This window comes from Panthera pardus, unplaced genomic scaffold (assembly GCF_024362965.1).
Source record: "Panthera pardus isolate Hobbes unplaced genomic scaffold, ASM2436296v1 HiC_scaffold_15, whole genome shotgun sequence".
Classification (NCBI taxonomy): Eukaryota; Metazoa; Chordata; class Mammalia; order Carnivora; family Felidae; genus Panthera; species Panthera pardus.
In genome coordinates, this window is record NW_026526710.1 from 3,266,268 (window position 1) to 3,287,599 (window position 21,332).

Sequence of the window (21,332 nt, forward strand, 5' to 3'; positions counted from 1 at the left end):
CAGCTGCTAGGAGGCAAGGCGAAGGCCAAGAAGCTACATCCAGAGCAAGCACTGAGGCCAGTACGCAGTGCCTTCTCGGGGCAGTATGCTCACCTGGAACGACCCCAACTGCTGGCTGGGCTCTTTAGAAACTGCTTGATCAAATGGTGCTGCCCAGGCTTTAAGTCTCATACTGAAAGATACTTGAACAGTAACTTTTTTTGCCCTTATAGTTATCAGATGTTCTGAGCTCCTCAACTACCGTACATGTCCATGGTTTTTACACTTTAAGACAGAACTTTCCATTTACATCAAAATCACCTATTGTACCACCTTTGAATAATTTTGTTTTAGTGAGAATTTGGGGTTAGCTGTGCCATTCTCCCCACCTTCGCCTCCAAGTTAAGGATATAGTGAAAAGCACTGCATCTGAAGAAACAAGGGGAAGACGGTAGGCGAACTCTCCCAGCACCAAGCCCAGGGAACGCGCCCCCTGCTGACCCCGTGACAGAATGCTGAAACCATACACAGACTTTAGTGCTTCTGACAGAACTGGGAGGAACCAGTCTAAAACAGGCCAAAGACTCACCCCCCGGGGGAATTTAACCAATCAAAAATGCAAATAGATGAATTAGCTCAATGTTACCTGAAGTTACCAATCCTCCTGGCTCCCAAAACTCTGGGAAGAAAAGGAGTGTATTTATGGCAAATAATTCTGGGGCTGAATCAATGCATTGTGAGAGACCAAAAAAAGTAAGAATCTATAAAGGGCTTCCATTCTGATCAACCCAACACCATTACTGTACAAAAAACAGTTTTATTAGTTAATTACCCCAGGTGTGCCTCTGGTCATGCTCTAGGTCACACCTGTTTCTCAGATCCGGCCCAGGCTCATAGGCAAGTTACCAGATTAGCAAATAGGAAAATTGTTCTGCAAAATAGCAACTGTCAGCTTAAGGCATTACTAACATTGCAGAAGGAAGCAAGGTTACTAGGGAAGTTTGGACAGCTCAGGATGATGATTTCCGGGACAGGAAACCCGCTCTGAAAGGGCCAGCCCATGCTGCTGTCTGACATGGGAGAGGACACTTTTGCTCTGGGTGACAAGTCACTCCTTTAAACTCACCCACAATGTCACAGACAAAACACTGTCTATTCCTCAAGCTTTCAGATTTAGAAATTAGTTATATAAAAAGCACTCTGTCCCAGAAGCCCTGGCACATCTGCAGGCCTCCCAGAGAGCTCACTCGATCCTCCCTGGCTGGAGCAGGGGAGGACAGAGATAGATGGAAGGTTGGTCAGGCTCAGTTTTTAAAAATGAATTCACTACTAGAAATACGGAGCGAGGGGCAGAGACCCCTGCTGCAATTACATGCGGAATCAATGTCCTCCCAGAGAGCGGGCTCCTCCGGGCTCCTTCAGTCCACGGAAGTGCTCAGAGCAGGGCAGGCCAGTGTGGCCACAGAGCTGCCGCCTGCCTCACTGCATGCCGAACCACTGCTCCTGGTCAGCCCACTGGGCCGCCTCACTGTCGCTGCCCTCCAGGTCCCCTTCTTCCCCACTCCCTTCCATGTCGTCCACATCCTCCTCCTGAGTGGCATCCGTGGGACTCTCCTCCTTCTCCATCTTCTGCATCCCCTCTAGAGACTTCTGGTCATTGGGGTCCAAACTAGGGGACAACAAAACAAAGGAGAGGCCTGAATCTCTGCCTTGCTTCTTGCTGGCTGATGTGTCATCTCCCTGGCACGGCAGTGAAATGACCACCCAGTCACAGAGAAACTGCTAATGCCTGGCCTCTCCAAACAACTGTGGTTCCACAGGCAGGATCGAGGGAGTCCACCACTAGAAGTGAAAAAAGGCGTCTTGTCCTAATTTTTAGAATTCTTAATTTCAGTTTTTCTCCATGTATTTCTTAAACATTATTAGCCCAGCATTCTGCTAGAGGAAGATACTAGATAACACAAATGAAAAAGCAGCAAACCACCATTAACAGAAAAATTCAAATGTAATTTCTTAACAGTATCAGATTTTTAGGCTACAAAGTTACAAAAAAAATACTTATTTTTCTGTTGAGTTAAGGTGTTTCACATTCTTCTGACATAATTAACCATATCAGCATTTCAGTAGTCAATCAAATCATTATGCTTACCATGGAACAGATTTGTCAACTCCTAAGTTAGACCCCAGGACCCAAAGCTACCCCCCTACCCAAGCATTCGAGTTTAGCAGCTGAGTCATTACACATGCCCAAACCCCCAAAGTTCAGAGGCTCCAGAACATTTATTTGACTTCTAAGCAATTCTTCCTCTTGCCTTTGTGGTTACCATCAAGGCCAGCGGGTGTCCAATCTCTAGCAAATCCCACCTCTAATGAGTCCTGTTCCTACTTACATAACTGTAGATTGATTTGTTACCTCTTCCCTGAAAACTTCCATACAGCTCTCACCCACACCCAGGGCTCCCAGCCCTATGGGCTCCCACCTTGCCTTCTAGAGACTGCTATGAAAGCACTTAGCACGTGGCATCGATCAGTCTGCACGCCTGAGACCGAGAGCTCCCGGAATCACAGCATACCCAGTGGTTACTGAGATGCCAGGCACATGCATGGTGCTCAACTGCTGAACAAGTAAATGGATGTGATCACACTCGATTAAAGACAGGCCTTCACCATAACTTTATAGACACGGAGACAACCCTCAAAGAAATCACTTCTATGTTAAACAGTAAGAATACCACTATTTATTTAGTATTTACTATGTACCAGGCACAGCACTAAGAGCTTTACATGGAATAATAATTTAATCCTCATTTAATCATTTAATACCTAATAAGGTAGATATAGACAAGGAAATCTGTTAGTAACTTGCCCAATATAACAGGTGTTGTGAAGGTAGTATTCAAACTTCAGAGCTTAAGTTCTTAACTACTACAGTAGAAACATGGGAAAGTACTTACAATACTTTGATTTGAAAAAGCAGAATATAAAATATATAACTACATATACCCTATAAAAATACGTTTATGCATGGGTGAGGCCAGGAAGATGATCTACACAAATGAAAACTGATGATATAGTGGTGTGGGCTGGTTAGGAGTGAAACAGTTCTTTAATGTTGCTAATATACTTTATGAAATTATTATTATTTTTTTTAGAAGTTATGAACTCACAAATAACTCTTCTACCATTACTATCATTACTCTGTTTTCAACCATGGGCACAAAAGTGTGTGTGTTTCCAGAACTCCTGTTACATAGTTCCCTGCCTCTTCTACCCCTCATTGACCTTCCCCCCCATGGGAGGCTAAGTGCCTACCTTAGTGCTATACTATATTGGTCCATTGCTTCCTGATACTCATTGACAGCTACAAGGAAATCTCCTAGGATCCGATGCAGGACACAGTCACTCTGATTAGCTAGTGCATTCCTCAGCAAAGCAATTCCATCTTCATATTTCTGTTCTCTGCCTGAAAAGAAAAAGACCCTCATTTTCCTACTTACACAACGTTTTGAAAATATACTCCCATCTCAAATCATATACACAAAACCACAACAATGATTATAATCCAACAGTCTATTTGTAGATGTCCTTAAGAGAACAGTGGTGTGGCAGGAAATAAGAACAAGCTCATATGAATTCCTCTTCTATTAGGAAATGTACAGCCTGAGTTCTGATTTTGAAAAATATACTCTTAACCTAAGTTCAAATAAAAAGCCAAAATGCATTTTATTTGCCAAACTAGCCCAAACCCAGGACTTTATCATAAATTAGGACTAAAACAACCAAAGCTAAAAGGAAGTCATAAGCAAATCCAGATGGGTCAAAACAGTTCAAGCTGGCTAAAACCAGTTATATTCAGCCCAAACTAGTTCAGGACAACCAAAACCAGATCAAAGTAAGCTGAACAGGTACCAACCAAGTATAGCTGGTTTGAGCCACTCAAAAAGTCAGTCACTGCCAATCCAGGCCAGTTTAAGCCAGCTACATTTGGTTGTATGGACTCAAACCTACTGTAAAAAGGCACACACCTGACTGGTCATCTGTAACCAGCTGGGACCAGGAAATCCAATGAGATCAGGTTTTATATAATTAATGACAAAAGGGAAGTAAATAAGATACACTTACTAAGTAGTTCTGCTTTTTTCACCACAGCCTTAATGTAATCCGGCCTTTGGGTCAGGGCTTTATCTAATAAAGTTTTGGCTTTCTCCTGTGTCACTGGGTCTTCAAGACAAACAGTGGCTAAAAGGGTAAGGGTCTGTGCATTTGCTCCTAGAGTTTTGTAAACGTTGTTAGCCATTACCATTGCTTCACGAATACTGTTGGAAGCTAAGTAACATTCAATGAGACCTGAAAAAATAAAACACAGAAAGCTCAACCACATTACCATTCCAAGCAATGCTTCCACTCTGACAGCCTTCCAGATTGTAAACCTTCAAAGTTTCAGACAAAGGGCAGGCCAGGGGAAAACTCTGATGATGAGATCAGACTGGAGAGTAGTCTAGATGGAATAAGTGCTCTTCCCCAGAGCACTTGAGGGATATGGAAAAAGGCTGCATGCACTGCAAAGGCACCTTTAGTTAGCGAAGGAAACACACGTAAGTAAACTGAAGCATGTAGGCAGCCCAGCTGAATGATAGAGGAACAAACGTGACCCTAATCATTACTTGAAACAGAGATGGTGCTGACAACAAAACCCAAGGTTCTACTGCCCCTTAATGAACTATTGATTTCCAGCTGTCTTCAGTCACCTTTAGTCCTAGGCTTACATGGAAGAGCTCCTAAGTTCCAAGTGAAATCCAGTTCTACAAAACTACAAGTTTGGCAAGTTTTCTACTAACAGACTTATGGAGCAACCTAAAGAGAAGGACAACTTTTCATTTAAAACATAAAAGCTATCTCAAAAGACATTTGCTGAACGTTTCCCTAACCTAGATGGAAAATACTTAATCAGATGGGCCAAATACATCAAATCAAGACTGGCAGCTCCTGCCTCTTATCATACCCACAACAAGATGCCCTATGGGGACACTTCAAGCAGAGTCAACTCTCAACTCTTCTTGCCAAGAACTTGAGAACAGAGGAAGTGCTTTTTGACACAAAGCACTCATCAAAACAGAAAAACAGCTTAAACTCCAAACCCACACATCCCTGGCAGATTTTCTCTGCATACTCCTCCACCCCAGCAGCATTTATAATATTTGTGCATGCACATTCTACCACACACTATGGTTACTTAACAGAAATTACCTAACTCTTCGGGTCAATGTGTTGGATTCCGAATACGGCTCTTTCAACTATGTATTGAGTAGTTTTATTTCCCTGCTAAAGCCCCCACTGGAACTTCAGAAGGAAATGGAAAGAATGCACTTCACTAATCCAGTGCCTCTGCCAATAAAGGAAGCTCAGCTGGAGGTTGCAAGAAGCACTGGACAGCATAATGTCATCCTGATTCAAAACTCCAAATGGTAGCTTGAGTGCAGGGAGACCACGAAGCTGGCCTGCAGAAGGTCCTCCACCCCCAGTGACTCTAACTATCCTCTGTCCAAATATTGTGGAGTTCGTTATTCAACTGCATTCCTAGGCTCTTGTGAAACAGGCATGCAGCAGAAAGGAACTAGCGTGACAAAAGCAGCTGAGAGGCTTGGGAAGTTACAGTTTCAGGATCAAAAATTTAAACTGGAACCAAAAGCCTGATTTACTGGGGACACTTTAAGAACAAATCCACAATAGGCAAAGCTCTCTGAATATCTAACCAGATTTGTTCTTTACCTCAACTTCCAAATTTTCTTTCTCAAATCTGAAACTCATCTTCCTGTTAAGAACAAGTCACTCCTAGACTCCTGGGTTTATTTTTAAATTCTTATAAAAATATGCTTTTGGAGGAACTGCATCTTGTAAGATCTATTTTAACATCTGTGACTCAGTCACCAAACGTTGCTGAAGCTGGCACAGCTCCTTTTAACTCCTAGGGTCAGTTCACATGTACTTAAAATAGCACATAACAAAACAAAGTTTGACCCTGATCGTGCCCACTCAGGAGGTCACAATGAACAGACTAGTTCCCACAACCGACACTGTCATATGGATATGGAGTTACCCCATGAGTAATATTTCTGGCTTGAGGTAAGAGAACTGTTAAAAAATAAGACACAACCAAGCACTCTAGCATACTGCCAGCACAGAGATTCACATTGAGGAGTGGGCCATGTTTGAGAAACAATCAGAAATAGGACAAAAAAATCTACCCCAACTACACCCTCACCAAAAACCAGAAAAAAAGAATGAGAAAAAAATTCTAAAGTTCAAGTGAAAATCCTAAATGATTTCTAAAATGCCTAATAAATGCCTAATGCAGTGATTCCCAAACTTACGTGCATGTTGGCATTACCTGGGATCATCAAAAAAATACTGTGCCTATCGCACAACCACAATATTCTGATTTAGACTATAGTGGAGTGACCTGGCATCAGGATTTTAAAATGTACCCCCAGAGAACTCTAACATACAACAGGGTTTGGGAATTGCTGGCCTAACAAAACCTTCCATCCAAGTTGATGCCACACACTATTTATCTATAGCTTTCATCTTACCTTCATAACAATCTAAGCGACAAGGTGCAAGCCGTATAGCCTCCCGAAAGTGGATTATTGCTTCTTGGACTCTGCCCATGTTTCTAAGTGCTGCTCCCTTAAGTAGCAAAGCTTGAACGCTATTACTATTCAGCTGAATGGCCTTGGCTCCTAAATAGAGGGCCCGAGAGTAACGTTTGCTATAGAAGCTATGACACCTGGAGGGAAAGAAAAAAAAAAAATTACCTAAAAGAAAATGGTAAAGAAACTTCATCTAAAAACCAAACAGAAGGCATGCTACCTGATCCTTATTGCAAACCATTACAGGTTTAACCTAAGATACTGAGGGGAGAGGGGGTACCAAAAAACCCATTTTCTGTATTTCATTTATTTATATTTGACAGAGAGAGAGAATAACTTAAGCAGGATCCACGCTGAGTGTGGAAGCTGACACAGGACTTCATCTCGCCACTCTGAGATCATGTCACGGGCCTAAATCAAGAGTCAGACGTTCAACCGAGCCACTCAGGCAATCCTAAATATTTATTTTTAAGAAGAAATCTTGATATGGAAGGAAAAATTATGGAAAAGAACCTGATGTCTGGATATGTTATCAGGTGAGAGATATTTAGAGAACTTATAAAGCCATAGTAAATAACAAAGCAGCAGCTCTTAGCCTGTTCACTGATGGCTTCCAGTGCTAAGCATGATGCACTGTCTCAGTTGATACCTGCCCCATGAAAATCCTCATTTTCCAAATGAGAAAAGAGATTCAGAGAGGTAACTAATATATCCAACGTCAAAGGCCTTGATCTAAATCTAAGTCTGATTATCTCTTAATCTGTGTTTTCAACGTATATTCTATTTGGGAGGCACCACAATTTCCTAAAGGATGTACTGAAACCTGGAAAGAAAAGAGAATGTATAAACATACCCAGAGACTACCCAGGGTTCTGCATGCTGATCAGAAATATTAAAAAGGCGGCAGCCAAGGTTCTCCACATCCTCTAGCCGCCCTTCTCTTGCCAGGAGGTAGCCATATACATCCATTCCTAGAAAGGAAGAGGCTTTTTTAAAAAGCAGGCAGGAGGGGCGCCTGGGTGGCACAGTCGGTTAAGCGTCCGACTTCAGCCAGGTCACGATCTCGCGGTCCGTGAGTTCGAGCCCCGCGTCAGGCTCTGGGCTGATGGCTCGGAGCCTGGAGCCTGTTTCCGATTCTGTGTCTCCCTCTCTCTCTGCCCCTCTCCCGTTCATGCTCTGTCTCTCTCTGTCCCAAAAATAAATTAAAAAAAAAAAAGTTGAAAAAAAAAAAAAAAAAATTTAAAAAGCAGGCAGGAGTCCTTTATAAATGAGCAGCAGCCTTCATCAGAGTCCCCACTGAGGCCCCAGCTCTGGCTCGGTCTGAGCCCTTTCCACAATCATGAGCTCCTCCCACCGGCATTCCCAGTTTCCTACAACATGACTATTAAAAAAACAAAACACATCCAAAAAATGTAAAAAGCAAAGGAGTAGAGGGGCACCTGCGTGGCTCAATCGGTAAGTGTCCAACTTTTGATTCCAGCTCAGGTCATGATCTCATGGTTCATGAGTTCGAGCTCCACATCAGGCTCTGTGCTGATGGTGCAGAGCCTGCTTGGAATTCCCTCTCCCTCTCTGCCCTTCCCTCCCTCCCCCCACTCCCCACTCACTCTAAATAAATAAATAAATAGCTAGCAAAAAAGCAAAGGAGTAAAGGAACTACACCTCACAACTTGAAAGCCAATTATTTTCGGGAACTGTTCATCCCTACAACCTGTGGCATGATATATAGCTATCCAAACTCATATCCAGAAAAGGCCCAAAAAAAGCATTAAGTTCTCTTCTCCAAGACGCCTAAGCATAGTAAAGAGTATACACTGAATATGCCAGTGGGTCTCAGAAAAAGTTAGCCTATTCCAGAAAAAGCATCTAGTTCTTTCTGGAGTCCAGTTGATTTAAGATCACCCCACTCCCTGCTTATTCTCACTCACATTCTATAAAAAGGGTAGCATGCTTGCTGTCACCTAGCTCCTCCCACCACCCCCCTCATCCCTTGTTATCCCTTCAGACTCCAAGGAAAATGCCTCTCATGACAAGATCACTGCAACACTCCTGCTGACCCCCAAACTCGGGCCTGAGGTTTCAACTCCAAGCTGTCAACTAATGCCAGACTAGTATTTCTAACACACCATTTTCATCATGGGCACAGGCAGCTCTGAGGAGAGAAATAAGCACTGGACAGAAGGGAGACCTTAGGCAAATGAATTCATCTTTCTGGATCTGTTTCCTCATCTCCCTGCTCTGTTGTTTTCATGGCTTAAGAGTCTACAGAACTAACTATTGTCACCAGGCCATTATTTTTCTGATGGCCTCTTTTGGGACTTTACAAGCAGATTTCAGCCTATCTATCAGACATTATTTCCCACTACCCATCACTTGCTGCCAGTCACTGGACACTCACCCTTTGGAAGTCCCTATGGCTCACTCCTTCAGCTATAATCTTTCAGATCAATGATTTTTTTGTTGTTCATTCCTAATCACTTCCTTTAATCATCTCATCCCTTCCTTAATGTCTATTCACGTACTGCCTTTTAACTATAATAAGGACACAGTGAAGCTACATTCCCTAAAAGGATATTACGGTTTTGGGGATGCCATCCAAATTCCCAGTCAGGCACACCATAAATTTACAAATCATAAGGAAGGGATATCACCTCTCCCAAAAGAAAAAGAGCCAAATAATGATCTGTCTGGAGACACTTGAATTCAAGCAAAAACAACTGCTCAAAATGGAATTACTCAAGTGTTACAGACAGGTGTCAGGACCTCTAAAAAGGTAAAAGCCTACTGCAATAAGTTCCACAAAATATTTATATGAAAACTAGTATCAGAAGATCATGCTATATTTTCTCCCTTTCTTTCCTGATCCTCCCCTCTACAGGTACTTTCACCCTGCCTCAAGAATTACTTACCTTTTATCAGATAAGGATCCAACATCTGTGCCTGTTCAAACTTGAGGACAGAGTTTTTATTGTCTCCAGCTCTGAAGTACAAATCTGCTAAGCTTCCCAGCAGGTCCACGTTATCTCGCAATAAGGACTTTTTCTCTAGTGAACTTCAAAATATTAAACATTGACCCTTAACATCTATTATGAATCCTCTTAGTTGCTGAATCTGGGTGACAGGCAATATAGGTACTATTCTCTTTTGTGTATATATATTTCATAATAAAAACTTTTAAAACAAACCATATTCACTATATTTTCTCATTCTGAGTTTATGATTTAAAGAATATTACATAGGGTAAGAAAGCCAATATTCAGAATGAACAGAAATCTCTCATTACCTAGAAAGAACTTTTTGGTTGCAGGTTTTCAGAGGACAACATGGTGTTAAATGTAATGTCATTCACAAGTGACTGCTACTTACTACTCAACCAAATTACTTCATATAACACAAGACCCAGTCTCTTGTCCCAGGACTTTACTTGACTAGAAAGAAAATCCCAGTTCTACAGAAACAACCCAGGTCAGATGCTGCAATTTATGCTCCTGGGATGTCCAAAGAAGATGTTCATCCAGGTTCAAGCATGACACACTAAGACAATCTGCTTTACAAGGGTTACCACTTTTGCAAATACAGAGCTGAACTTGGTCAAAGTTTACATTTAACAGGTCCTCACAGCAGGGATTCTTACTTTTAGGACCATTAAGTACGTTAAGAGACTAAGAAAGCCTAAAGACAATAGGCTACGACACCAAGAGATAAGCATCTCCTATCTCTATTTTGCTAATTTAGATACATCAGATCTCCATACAAGCAAAGGGCCTCAAGAAAACTGAATTAACTTTGTGTCTCTCACCAAATGGTATTGATTGCTCTCGAGTTGTCACCAGTGTGCACAAAAGCATATGCTTTGATCCACACAGAGAGCCAATCCAAGTTAGGCACAGTCTGGATCACATTCATTGTCATCGATGCCACCTCTGCGCCTTTTACAGAAAGGGACAGCAAACCTAATCCAACAGAAAACAGGAGAAATAAAGTGAGGCACAGCTCTCCTCTTCTGCAATGCAAGAAGCAATAAGTTACCCTTTCCATGGACTACAAGGTGCCCTTTCCCTATTCTGAGCAAGATGCAGATGGCAAAACAACCATAACTTAATATTTCTTGATGTGTGAAAAATACATGACAATAATAATCTACTGGATCACTCTCTGGAAGTTAGGCATGGGAAAATTCTAATGTATAGCCAAGACTGAGAACTAACATCTCAGAGAGTAAACACTACATAGAAATAAGCTGAGAATAATCTGTACCTAGAATGGCATCGAGGGCTAATGGGCACTGCCTCAGCACTTCTTTATAGCTGGTGACTGAAGGGCGCTCCTGACCAGCCTTCTTGTATAGATTTGCCAGCATCATGTTTATCTGTAACAAACAAAAACACAAGACAGTAAGATAAGCGTACATTGCAAAGAAAGTATCTCACCACCAATTAAGTCCTGATTTTTTATTACCAGCTACTATTCTACTTTTTACTGGAAAATCTACCCATAGCTCAGTGGAAATAAACAAAGACCAATCCCATTCTTTAAACCAAAGAGGAAATTACTACCTTTGCTTTTCCTAGGTCCTCCCATTTCTAAGAGGAAAGTCAAATTCCTCTCACTTACCCAAACAAAAGGTCCAGTAATATCTAGACCAAAGATACTGCCCCTGGAAATAGGAGTAATATATATTTGAGAAACGTTACAGAAATCTAATTACCTTGATTCTTTCTTGATCTTTAGAAGATGAACTACCTAGAAGTGCTCAAGTTTACATACTTTAAATGCAATTATATTGAGGCATAAGAAAGAGAGGAATTCTTAACACAGCTTGTTAAGAAAGACCAGATGAATTTTCCCCAAAAAGGAAATGACAGATACAGAGTTACATACTTGGCTTCTGACAATTATTCTAGAAGCTAGACTGTTGCCTTTCTAACGCTTAAAGCTTGGACCTATCTGACTATCTGACTCTTCCAAGTAATGCTAGAGAAGTCAAACTCTGACTGACTTCTAGAAGTGACAATGATCCAAAGGTTAGCTACATCACTTAAATCCAATAAATGCATTTTTAGCACAATTCAAATATGTAACTCAGTAAAGCTCTATTAAAATAACCCTAAAAATGCAACAAGGAAAATTTGAGAAAACCTAAAAGTTCCAAAGAATGTAGAAGTTACAGGGAAAAGTAAATGATCTTAATACTACAGGGAGAAAAAGAGAACATTCCAATTTGAAATTAATAGATCTTAAACACAGCAATTTTTGCCAGGTCATTAACCTAAGGAAGCAGTCAACATGAACACACAAAAGAAAAAAAGCCAATCAATCCCCAATCTCTTCAGTTATTTGTAGCCTGGTATGCCAGATATTTACTCAAAAGAGTGGCTCTGAAGATGAAGAACATCTGTTCCAATTATGACTTACAGTGTATAAAACAATCTAGTATGGCATTAATCCATACTGATGATTCAAACAATGAAATAATGAAATACCAGAAATAAAACTTTATTTGGCCTCAGCTTTTCCATTTTAGGCTATGTTGAAAATGCAAAAGAAAATACTTAAAGGAAAACTCCAGTATTGGTGTCAATACTTGAAAAGAATAAAAGGTTAAATTTAAGATCCTTTCTTGACTGCTTGTTATTAACAAACTATGACCCACACATCATCTGTCTCAACAAATATTAAAATTCCCTTTAAACTACCTGTCACTTCAAAAGAATGAGTTTTGAGTACTACCTATGAGAAAGTCAATCCTTTTTAAAGCAGATCCTTACTTGGGAACATCACAAAGCCACACGCCATAAACACAAGCAGTCATCATTTTCTAAAAACTGAGTGAGAAATTGTATGTTGATATGTTTACTTTTAAAAGTTGAAGATTTACCAAGCTATAATAATCTCACACTGGAATTTTCCTTTAAAAAGTGAAGAAATGTGTGGTGGCGTTTACCATACATTAACAGACGTTCATTTAGACGTATTTTGACTCACTTCCTTGTCCTTTACACAGACTGAGAAGCCAGTTAACTCCCTAACGGACAAGAAAGAAAAACTGTAAATATTATAGGTTTATGTTTGAGGCATACATCTTTGCTTGTTCCTGGCTACAACAGCTCTACAGAATGAAGGATATGTACTCCTAACAAATGTGGATTCCTTTAGTCCCTCTTAAAATGGTGGCTTTAAATACCAAAGTGTTAGATACCACAAAGCTGAGCTTATTTGCCATTACTCATTTTCAAAAAATGTCCCCACCCTCAAGTCATTAAGGAGGAAATTATGGTACATTTCCAATAAGATAAAGAACAGGTATCATTCAAAGTTTATAATCAAAATGGCATCTTCCAAAAGAAAGACACTCCTCACATAGGCAAAAAAAATTATTCTTGGGGTAAGACTTTCATAGGATATCAGAAAAAAATTCAGCATATAGTACCCAAGCTTATTATGAGACAGGTTATTCTAAAACATGTTTCCAAATATTTTTAATAGCAGCCAGTACCGTAAAATAAACTGGGAAAATCGCTTAGTTTTAAAAAACTCAGAAAATAGTACATAAATCTTCAATGAGGAGATGCTTACACATGTTCTAATCAAGTTTGATTGGTTACTTTTAAAACTCAGCCGACACTTAGGAGAAAAAACACTACACCACCGCTTAGATTCCTTTTCTAAGGGCAGGAGGAAGTACACAGGCATCTTACATATAAAATTCCTTATCATTAAGCACAAGGTGCACAGAACAGTTCTTCAGTGAAGTGAGGAAGGCAGGTGACATGAGAATACATGGTAGAATATTAACCACTGATGTGAATTCAATACTAAAAGCAAAGATTCTCACTGTTCCTCTAAACTGGACTTCAAAAAAAACCAGTAATCAAAGATGCCCAATATAATACTCCTTACAGTATAGTACTTTAAAAAGTATTCTTTCATAAAGGAACTTAAAGTTAGCAAAGTATTATTAACCTCATTTTATACATAAGAAAAAAAAAGTAAAGTTCAAATTGGTAACTTGCCCAAGTTCATACTACACACTTCACAGCTTGTATGCCCTAAACTCAGACAAGATCTTTTGATTTCAGTTGAAGGTGTTCTATTGATATGTTACCAATTCAAACACAAATATATATCTCACACACAAATAAAGATCTTGTAGTCCTGGATCTTGAAACCAAAGGGATTAATAAACTCATTCATATAATCAAATGGGGGCACCTATAGAATGCAAAACATGAGATTCTTAAAAAAGTACTGTTGCCACCTGGAAGTGTTTACAAATTATTTCCAATGGTAAGAAATACCAAAGAATGAGCACTTGTAATATTCTCCAGCTATCATTTTCATCAGACGAATTTTCAGAGTTTCATAAGAAAGTAATTCTTCTATCTCTCTGAACCTCATCTACTCCATTTTCAGGGGAACAAAGTGAGTCAAGAGTAAAATATTCAGATGGACTCCCTAATGCATGGAGAAAACATGGAGGAAATGGGTTGGAAGGACTGGGTAGGAGAAGAATATATACCAAATTGTCAATTCAACTTACTTTGGGAGTTCTTTGTCTTGAAGGAATCCCATCAAGAATAGCAATGGCATCCTTATCTTGTTTTAGCATTGTATAACATTCAGCCATTTTGTATTTCACTTCAATTTCAGATGGAAGACACTAAGAGGCAATGAAAACATTTCTTCAAAATATTACTTCAACAGTAAGGCAGTTCCTCAAAACATTAAATATAGAGTTACCATATGACCCAGCAATTCTGCCCCTACACATCCAGCCAAGAGAACCGAAAACCTATGTTCACACAAAAACCTACACATAAATGTTTATATAAACATTACTGATAGACAAGAAGTGGAAATAACATAAATGTCCATCAACTAACGAATAGTTATGGCATATCCACACAATGGAATATTATTCAGCAATAAAAAAGAACAAAGAACCGATTCATGCCATAACATGGGTCAAATCTAAAAATATTATGCTCAAGTAAAAGAAACCAGACACAAAAGGTTACATATTGTATGATTCTATTCATATGCAATGTCCAGAATAGGTAAATCCATAGAGACAGAAAAAGGTTAGTGATTCCCAGAGGCTAAAGAGATAAAAGAGATAAAAGGCTTGCAAATTTCCTAGGGTGATGAAAATGTTCTGGAATTAAAGTGATGACAGTTGCACAATTTTGTGAATATACTACAACCCAGTGAATTGTTAATTCTGGGAAGTGAAATAGATCTTAATTTTTGAAAAATTCCTTAAAGATTAATTATAGAAAACAAACTGATGGTTACCAGAGGGGAGAGGCTAAGGGGATAGGTTAAATAGGTGATGGGGATTAAGGAGTACACTAGTTGTGATGAGCACAGGGTGAGGTATGGAAGTGGTGAATTACTATATTGTATATCTGAAACTAATACAACACTGTATGTTAACTAACTGGAATTAAAACAAAAACTTAAAAAAATTAAAATGTGAGGTAAAAAAAATTCCTTAAAGATTAAGTGCATTTAATTAATATGAAAGGTTTAGCATGGTGCTTGGCATACTGAATGCTCAAAAAGTTAGCTACTTCTATGAGTGACCCTGTGTGGATAATATACATGATTTCCATTCAGTGTCAGAAAACAGAGAAAATCCTGGGGTGCCTGGTTGGCTCAGTCAGTGGAGTGTGCAACTCTTCATCTCAGGACTGTGAGTTTAAGTCTCACACTGGGTATAGAGATTATTTAAAAAATAAATAAATAAAATAAAAAGAAAATAGAGAAAATCCTGGCAATCAGCTCTTTAATAACAAAAATCAAAGGTTTTACATAAAGAAAAAAAAAACAAGATGAAGATATAGAGGCTTTAAAAAAAAAAGGGAAACTACATTAATTTGTCTTTTTTCAAAATGTGGAAAAATACAAAGCAGAAAAAACATGACTTATAATTTCACACCCAGTTCATCCTACTGACATTACTTTTCAGTGTAAGTTGCATGTATAATTTAAACTTAAAAGAGGGTCAAATTGCAAAGTAAAAATTCCCCTCTCCCTAAAGCTTTCCAGTGTTAAATTTCTTTCCTTCTACACACAAAATCCTTCATACATAATGCATATACAACATATGTTTATATATAATATATATCAGATATATATCTGATACATATCCATACTTTCTTATATTAACATCGATTTTCAGCATTTATATATATATACGGCATATACGAAGATATATTTATGTATCTATAATCCATCCCCTTTAAACAAACAGAACAGACTTCTACAAATCTTATTTTACTTACTATTATGTGCAGTTCTTTTCAAATCAGCACATGTACCTCTATCTCATTTTTCATTTCAGTAACAGTTCATCATATCCCATCTTATGGCTATGCGCTAATTTAACTAGACTCCACTGATGAACACTTGCTTTCAGTTTCTTACCATTAAAAATAATGCTGCAATAAGCAGCCTTAGTTATACACCCTGTAAATCTTCTGGAGTCTACTATTAGAGTTAATTTCTGGTAATTGGATATCTCCATCAAATCAGAAGACTGTGTGAAATTACAATTCTCCCCTTCATTTATTTAATTATCAGGCAACCAAAACTGGCAGGAATTCTTAGTATTTCCCATAAATTTCCCTAGGTTCTTGCAATCCTAATACCTGAGTTACATTTTAAAAGTTGTACTTTAATTAAACTTATAAAAACAATGGATTTTGAGTTCTGTTTGTATAAAAGGGAGGAACAATGCAGAACCTCGGTGAACCCATATAATTCATGTTTAATTCCATTTTTAGATTCATCCAGAGTGAATTTTCCATTCTTGCATCTATGTGGTTTCTCATCTTTGTTTCTCTAGTCAGCTCTCCTTTAAAACTATTTTTTATTTTCCCCTCCTCTACATCTAGTCCACAGTCTTGTAAATTCTTTCAGTCTCTCACCCTCAAAAAAAAAAAAAAAAAAAAAAAAAAATTCACACTTCCATCTCCATTTACCTGACTTTGCGGAGTAGATGCAGAATTGCCAGTTGAAGGTCTCACTTTTGAAGTTTTACTTAGGGCTTTCTTCTGCTGCAAAGCCATGGTATACTTACTCACAGCATTCCGATATTCTTTATCATGAAAGAGAGAATCTGCGTGATACACCAAGAGCTGGTACTTCTGGGATGGGGAGAATAACTCACTGGAAAACAAAGAAAATACCCCCTACATGGGTTATTTTGAAATGTTAGACAGAACACCCTCCTTAGTGTCCACATAAGCCTAGCATAAAAAGCCTTGTATAAGGACAGTTTACAAAAAAGTCAACATATCATAAATGCTAGTCCTTAAAATGAGAGGCATGAGAGTCGCACTCTACGCTAATATGGTCAGCACATCCAGGAAACTGCTTTAAATTGCTCTATTTTAATGTTTTTCTCCTTTATTTACTAAAAAAGCAATGATACCTCTAAATCAAATACAGTAATACACACATATACAAAGAGAAATGTTATACATTTTTTCCTCCCCTTCCTTACCCCAAGTCCTCTTAACTTAACAATCTGATATATATATCCATACTTTCTTATATTAACACCGGTTTTTAGCATAATATAGACAAAAGGAGAAAAATCACAATGACTTAACAAATACTACCAGGAAGGGTTGAACAACTTGGAAAAGAGAAACCTCACCACTTTGAAACCTTTTCAGGAAAGTGCTGAACAAAAAGAGGTTTCAAAGGAACTGAAAACTCTTCAAATACTGAAGAAGATAGGAATACTAAAATACCGAAGTATGAGAATAGAACAGAATAGAATAGAATAAGCCAATGGGACAGGGTAGGATAGAAAGAGGATTAGCCTTATTTGATGAAGTTTTTTGTTTTTTTTTTTTAATACAAAAGTAAACTTCTACTAACACTAGAATTTTTATCTCAAGTCACAGGGATTCAAGGACCAGTGTAAAAGAACCAAGATGTTTCAAAACTTTTTCACTAATGTTGAACATTCCTCACAAGCATAATAATTGCCTAGAAGCTGGCCACCATTCTTAATGGGAAACATTTTTAATCGCCAATTCCACCTCCCCACCATTCCTGACAAGAAGAATTTACACATTTTTCTTTGACGAGTAAAGCTATAGCTGTTTAAAATGAAAGAACAGTCACAGTCAACTGTGTAAACAGTTAATTTGTCAACAAATGAAGGATACTCAACAATAGATACCAGAGATTAGTAGCTGCCAGGGGCTGGAGAAAGTGGGACCAGGGATGATTACTAATAGAATATGGGGTTTCTTTTGGGGATAATGAAAGTTTGGGATAGACAGTGGTGATGGTTGTACAACTCTGTGAATAGATTTAAAACCAAGGGAGCCCTTGGGTGGTTCAATCAGTTAAGCGTCCAACTTTTTTTTTTTTTTTGGCTCAAGTCATGATCCCAAGGTGGTGAGATAGAGCCCCACATCAGGGCCCCTGCACTGACAGTGTGGAGCCTGCTTGGGACCCTCTCTCCCTCCCTCTCTCTCTCTCTCTCTCTCTCTCTCTCTCTCTGCCCCTCCTCCACTTGTGCTTTCCCTCTCTCAAAAATAAACTTAAAAAAAAAAAGAACACAGAAATGTATGCTTTAAAAGGATGCATCTAATAGTATGTCAAGTTTATCTTAATTTTTTTAATCTTAAAGAAAAAAAGGACAGGTACGCTGAACACTGGATATAAAATTACAAAGGAAATTCAAGGACTAAAAGGTATAGTCCAGCTAGTTAAGATCTCTTCCAACTCTGAGAATCTATATATATACTGAGAAATAAGATTTAATAGGAAATACTGCTACACTCAAAGCATTCAGATATTTATATATTGTAACACATATGCCTACTTATACACCTATACATCATCTTTGGAATGACACACGAGACTGTTAATCGTTGTTGCCTGTGGTGAATGGAAACGATGGAGTGAGGTCTTGTGGTGAGAACTTTTAAGATCTGTATTCTAATCACCCTTAACACCTAAGGAGGTCAGTACAGTGCTTTTGTGCAGTGAGCACTCACATGTTTGTTGAATGTGCTAAGGAAGTATGTACAACCTCAGGGAGGTAAAACTGCCCAAATTCACACACTCCGTGAGAAGCCATGATGTCTGGACTTTGGTCCTTCTGATTCTAAAGTCTTCAGTCTGACCCACCACAGTCTACTTCTGAGTGGCGTAACTGAATTTTCTACTCAGGGTGGACCCATTTGCGTTTGGCCTGCTCTAGAAGCTGTCTAGGTCAGAAAGGAAAAGCCTGTTAAGCGCCTGTAATGCAGCTCCTCTATTTTATTTCCATGAGTGTGCTTCTGGACCTTGCTACGTGAGACCCATCATCTCACCACCATCCACTTAGTGTTGACAGCGAGGGAGCCCTGGTCTCTTTCAGCCTTGTGTTTATTCTGCAGCCTTGCAGCTGGTTTTGAGTGACTGGGCAAGGCACACTTTCCTTCATGGGAATTTATGCACCAGTTAGTCATTACTCTTGGTTCCTGCAGATGTTACAGGATAATTAGAAGCAGTTTAATCCACTAAGCTTAGCCCATGTTTCTGTAAATTAGGTTATCTGCATACCTCTTCTGTACTGTTTGAATTTTTTACTGTGTATACTGCCAATTCAGTATGAAATTTAATAATAAACGCTAAAGGTCAGAATTGAAACTGACCTCCCTGAAGCTAGGAAAACACCTTCTGACCTTCATCAATTTAAAAAAAAAAAAGAGGGGCGCAGAATATAAAACAGGACAAAGGGATGGAGTAGTGAGGGTAAGGGGCAATTCTGATGGTTACAGAAGCTGTTCTCTAGGAGGGATGTCTTGAGCTGGAACCTGACGGAGGACACAGCTCTCTGAGGTGAGGACTGCAAGCGGAGCAGCAAATGCAAAGCCCTGAGTTGAGAACTGAGCTTGGTGTGTTCAAGTGACAGAAAGAAGAGCCCGCAAGGCTGAAGCACAGTGAGCAGAGGACAGGAGAGGAGGTCGGGGAGAAAAATGTTTGGCCTCGGAGGTCACGGGAGAGAGTTTTAAGTACAATGGGGGAATTAAAGCAGGGGGGGCAACGCGCACTCGAGGCTGGAAAGAGCCCTGTGCTGCATCCGTCATAAGACTCCAGAAACCGCAGCTCTGAAAACAAGAAAGGGGCACTGCATGTCCTTAAAAAGGCGCCACTCCCACCCAGCAGCGTCTCCCGTTTTCGGGGGTTCTGGAGGCCAGAAAGTGGACCCTTCTGACACATTCAAGGGGAAAAGATCAATCTCAGATGGGGGACGAAGGTATAAGACCGGGCCTTTCTGAGCGGCGGCGAGCGAGAAAACGTTCTTCGGGGAAGAGCCGGGAAGAGAGGAGTCAGCCCAGCGAAGTGACAGTCGTTCTGCCGGGCGACAGGTGCCTCAGGAAACCCGCCGCTCCCAACTTTCGGGAAACCCTAGCCAGGCTCGCCCTCAGAGCCTCCGCCTTCCATTTCTCGAAGCGGCCGCTCGCCACATCTCCCTCAGGGAGCTCATCCCAGCGTCTGGCACAGCGCAGAGACCAAGTGAACTCAACTTGCGTTCCCAGAACGGCTCCGCCTGACGACGCCTTCGCTGACCCCGAAGCCTCAGCGGAGAGGCCCGCGGTCGCTCTTCCCGCCAGTCCCCAGGCCCCCTCTGCCCCCGCTCCCAAACCGGAGCCACTTTCTCCTCAGCCCCAGGCCGCTCCCCGCCTCAACTCACGGGTTGTTATTACTCATTGTAAGTAACAAGCTGCTGAGGAGCCGCACGTTAGAGTGCAGCCCCGCGGCCGCCATGTCTCGCACGTGGTCTATCACATTCATCCTGCCCGGCAAGGCCGCTGGCAGCGGCGGCAGCGGCGCGAAAAGCCGGTAGAAGCTCCTTAGGGAAGACTCCAAAATGGCGGCCTCGCCGGGGTCCATCGGGTCCACAAGCGGCACCGCCCCCAGGAAAATAGGCAACTATTGAAGTGCCTGAGGAAAAAAAAAAAAAACAAAACCCCACAAATATAATAAACTCCATTCCTTTCCCCAAGCACCCTGTGAAGTGGAATGATTTGGTTTAGGGGTTGTTTTTGTTTTATTTTGTTTTGTTTTAGCAAAAGTTATGTCCTCGTTCTAAGCGGCAAACTTTATTGAGGGCTCACAATGGGCTGGGGACAAAAGGCACTTCGGTATGAATACATGCTCAATTGAAATAAGATGGCTCGGGGAGAAATTTGTGTCTCAAAAATTAATAAAAACGTATGGATTTATCATAAATAAGTCAATACAGGAGAGTTGGGGGAGAATCTCCTACAGCTGGAGTTAAATATTTTAATCAGGCGCTAGGGGCAGGCTTAACTGCTTTTACAATCGGACTTGCGCACTAGGCTGAAGACACCACGCCCCCTTCTTTCAGATACTGAGTGTACCTGCAGAAGTCAGGCTTCACCCTTTGGATAACTTCCGAGGGTGCAAAAGGGTATATTTTTACCCTTTTGAAGTGACTCACTAGCTCGGAGTGAATAAGGACTAGGTTGAGTTTTAGCCATCTTAATATCTGTGTAGTGGTAACTTACTGTTCTTTGCAGTTCCCTGCTGACCTACGATGTTGAGCATCGCATTTGCCAATTGTAGGTCCTCTTTGGTGAGAGAGGTATCTGTTAAAATCTTTAGCCCATTTTTTATTTGGGTTGTTCATGCTCTTTTTAACTTTTTTTTTAAGTTTTATGT

At 40.2% G+C, this 21,332-nt stretch overlaps 1 protein-coding gene across 1 annotated transcript; it reads right to left on the bottom strand.

The window, feature by feature from the left end:
* Positions 1-776: 776 nt before the first annotated feature.
* Positions 777-20,532, bottom strand: ANAPC7 (anaphase promoting complex subunit 7). Its single transcript, XM_019467493.2, has 11 exons — positions 20,341-20,532; positions 16,616-16,802; positions 14,170-14,289; positions 10,887-10,998; positions 10,429-10,582; positions 9,539-9,681; positions 7,483-7,600; positions 6,570-6,766; positions 4,102-4,326; positions 3,292-3,442; positions 777-1,648 (listed from the first exon to the last, which is right to left on the bottom strand). The coding sequence occupies exons 1-11, from the start codon at positions 20,439-20,441 to the stop codon at positions 1,459-1,461; spliced, it is 1,698 nt and encodes a 565-aa protein (XP_019323038.2). The 5' UTR covers positions 20,442-20,532; the 3' UTR covers positions 777-1,458.
* Between the last annotated feature and the right edge of the window lie 800 nt (positions 20,533-21,332).

Bases quoted from the DNA above. Each gene is read 5' to 3' on its own strand.
- ANAPC7 (XM_019467493.2), bottom strand. From the start codon at position 20,441: ATGAATGTGATAGACCACGTGCGAGACATGGCGGCCGCGGGGCTGCAC. The intron at 10,583-10,886 runs GTACAGATTATT...CTGTTGGATTAG, and splicing joins AGCCCTCGATGCCATTCTAG to GTTTGCTGTCCCTTTCTGTA. The intron at 3,443-4,101 runs GTAAGTGTATCT...TTTTCTTTTCAG, and splicing joins GAAAAAAGCAGAACTACTTA to GCAGAGAACAGAAATATGAA.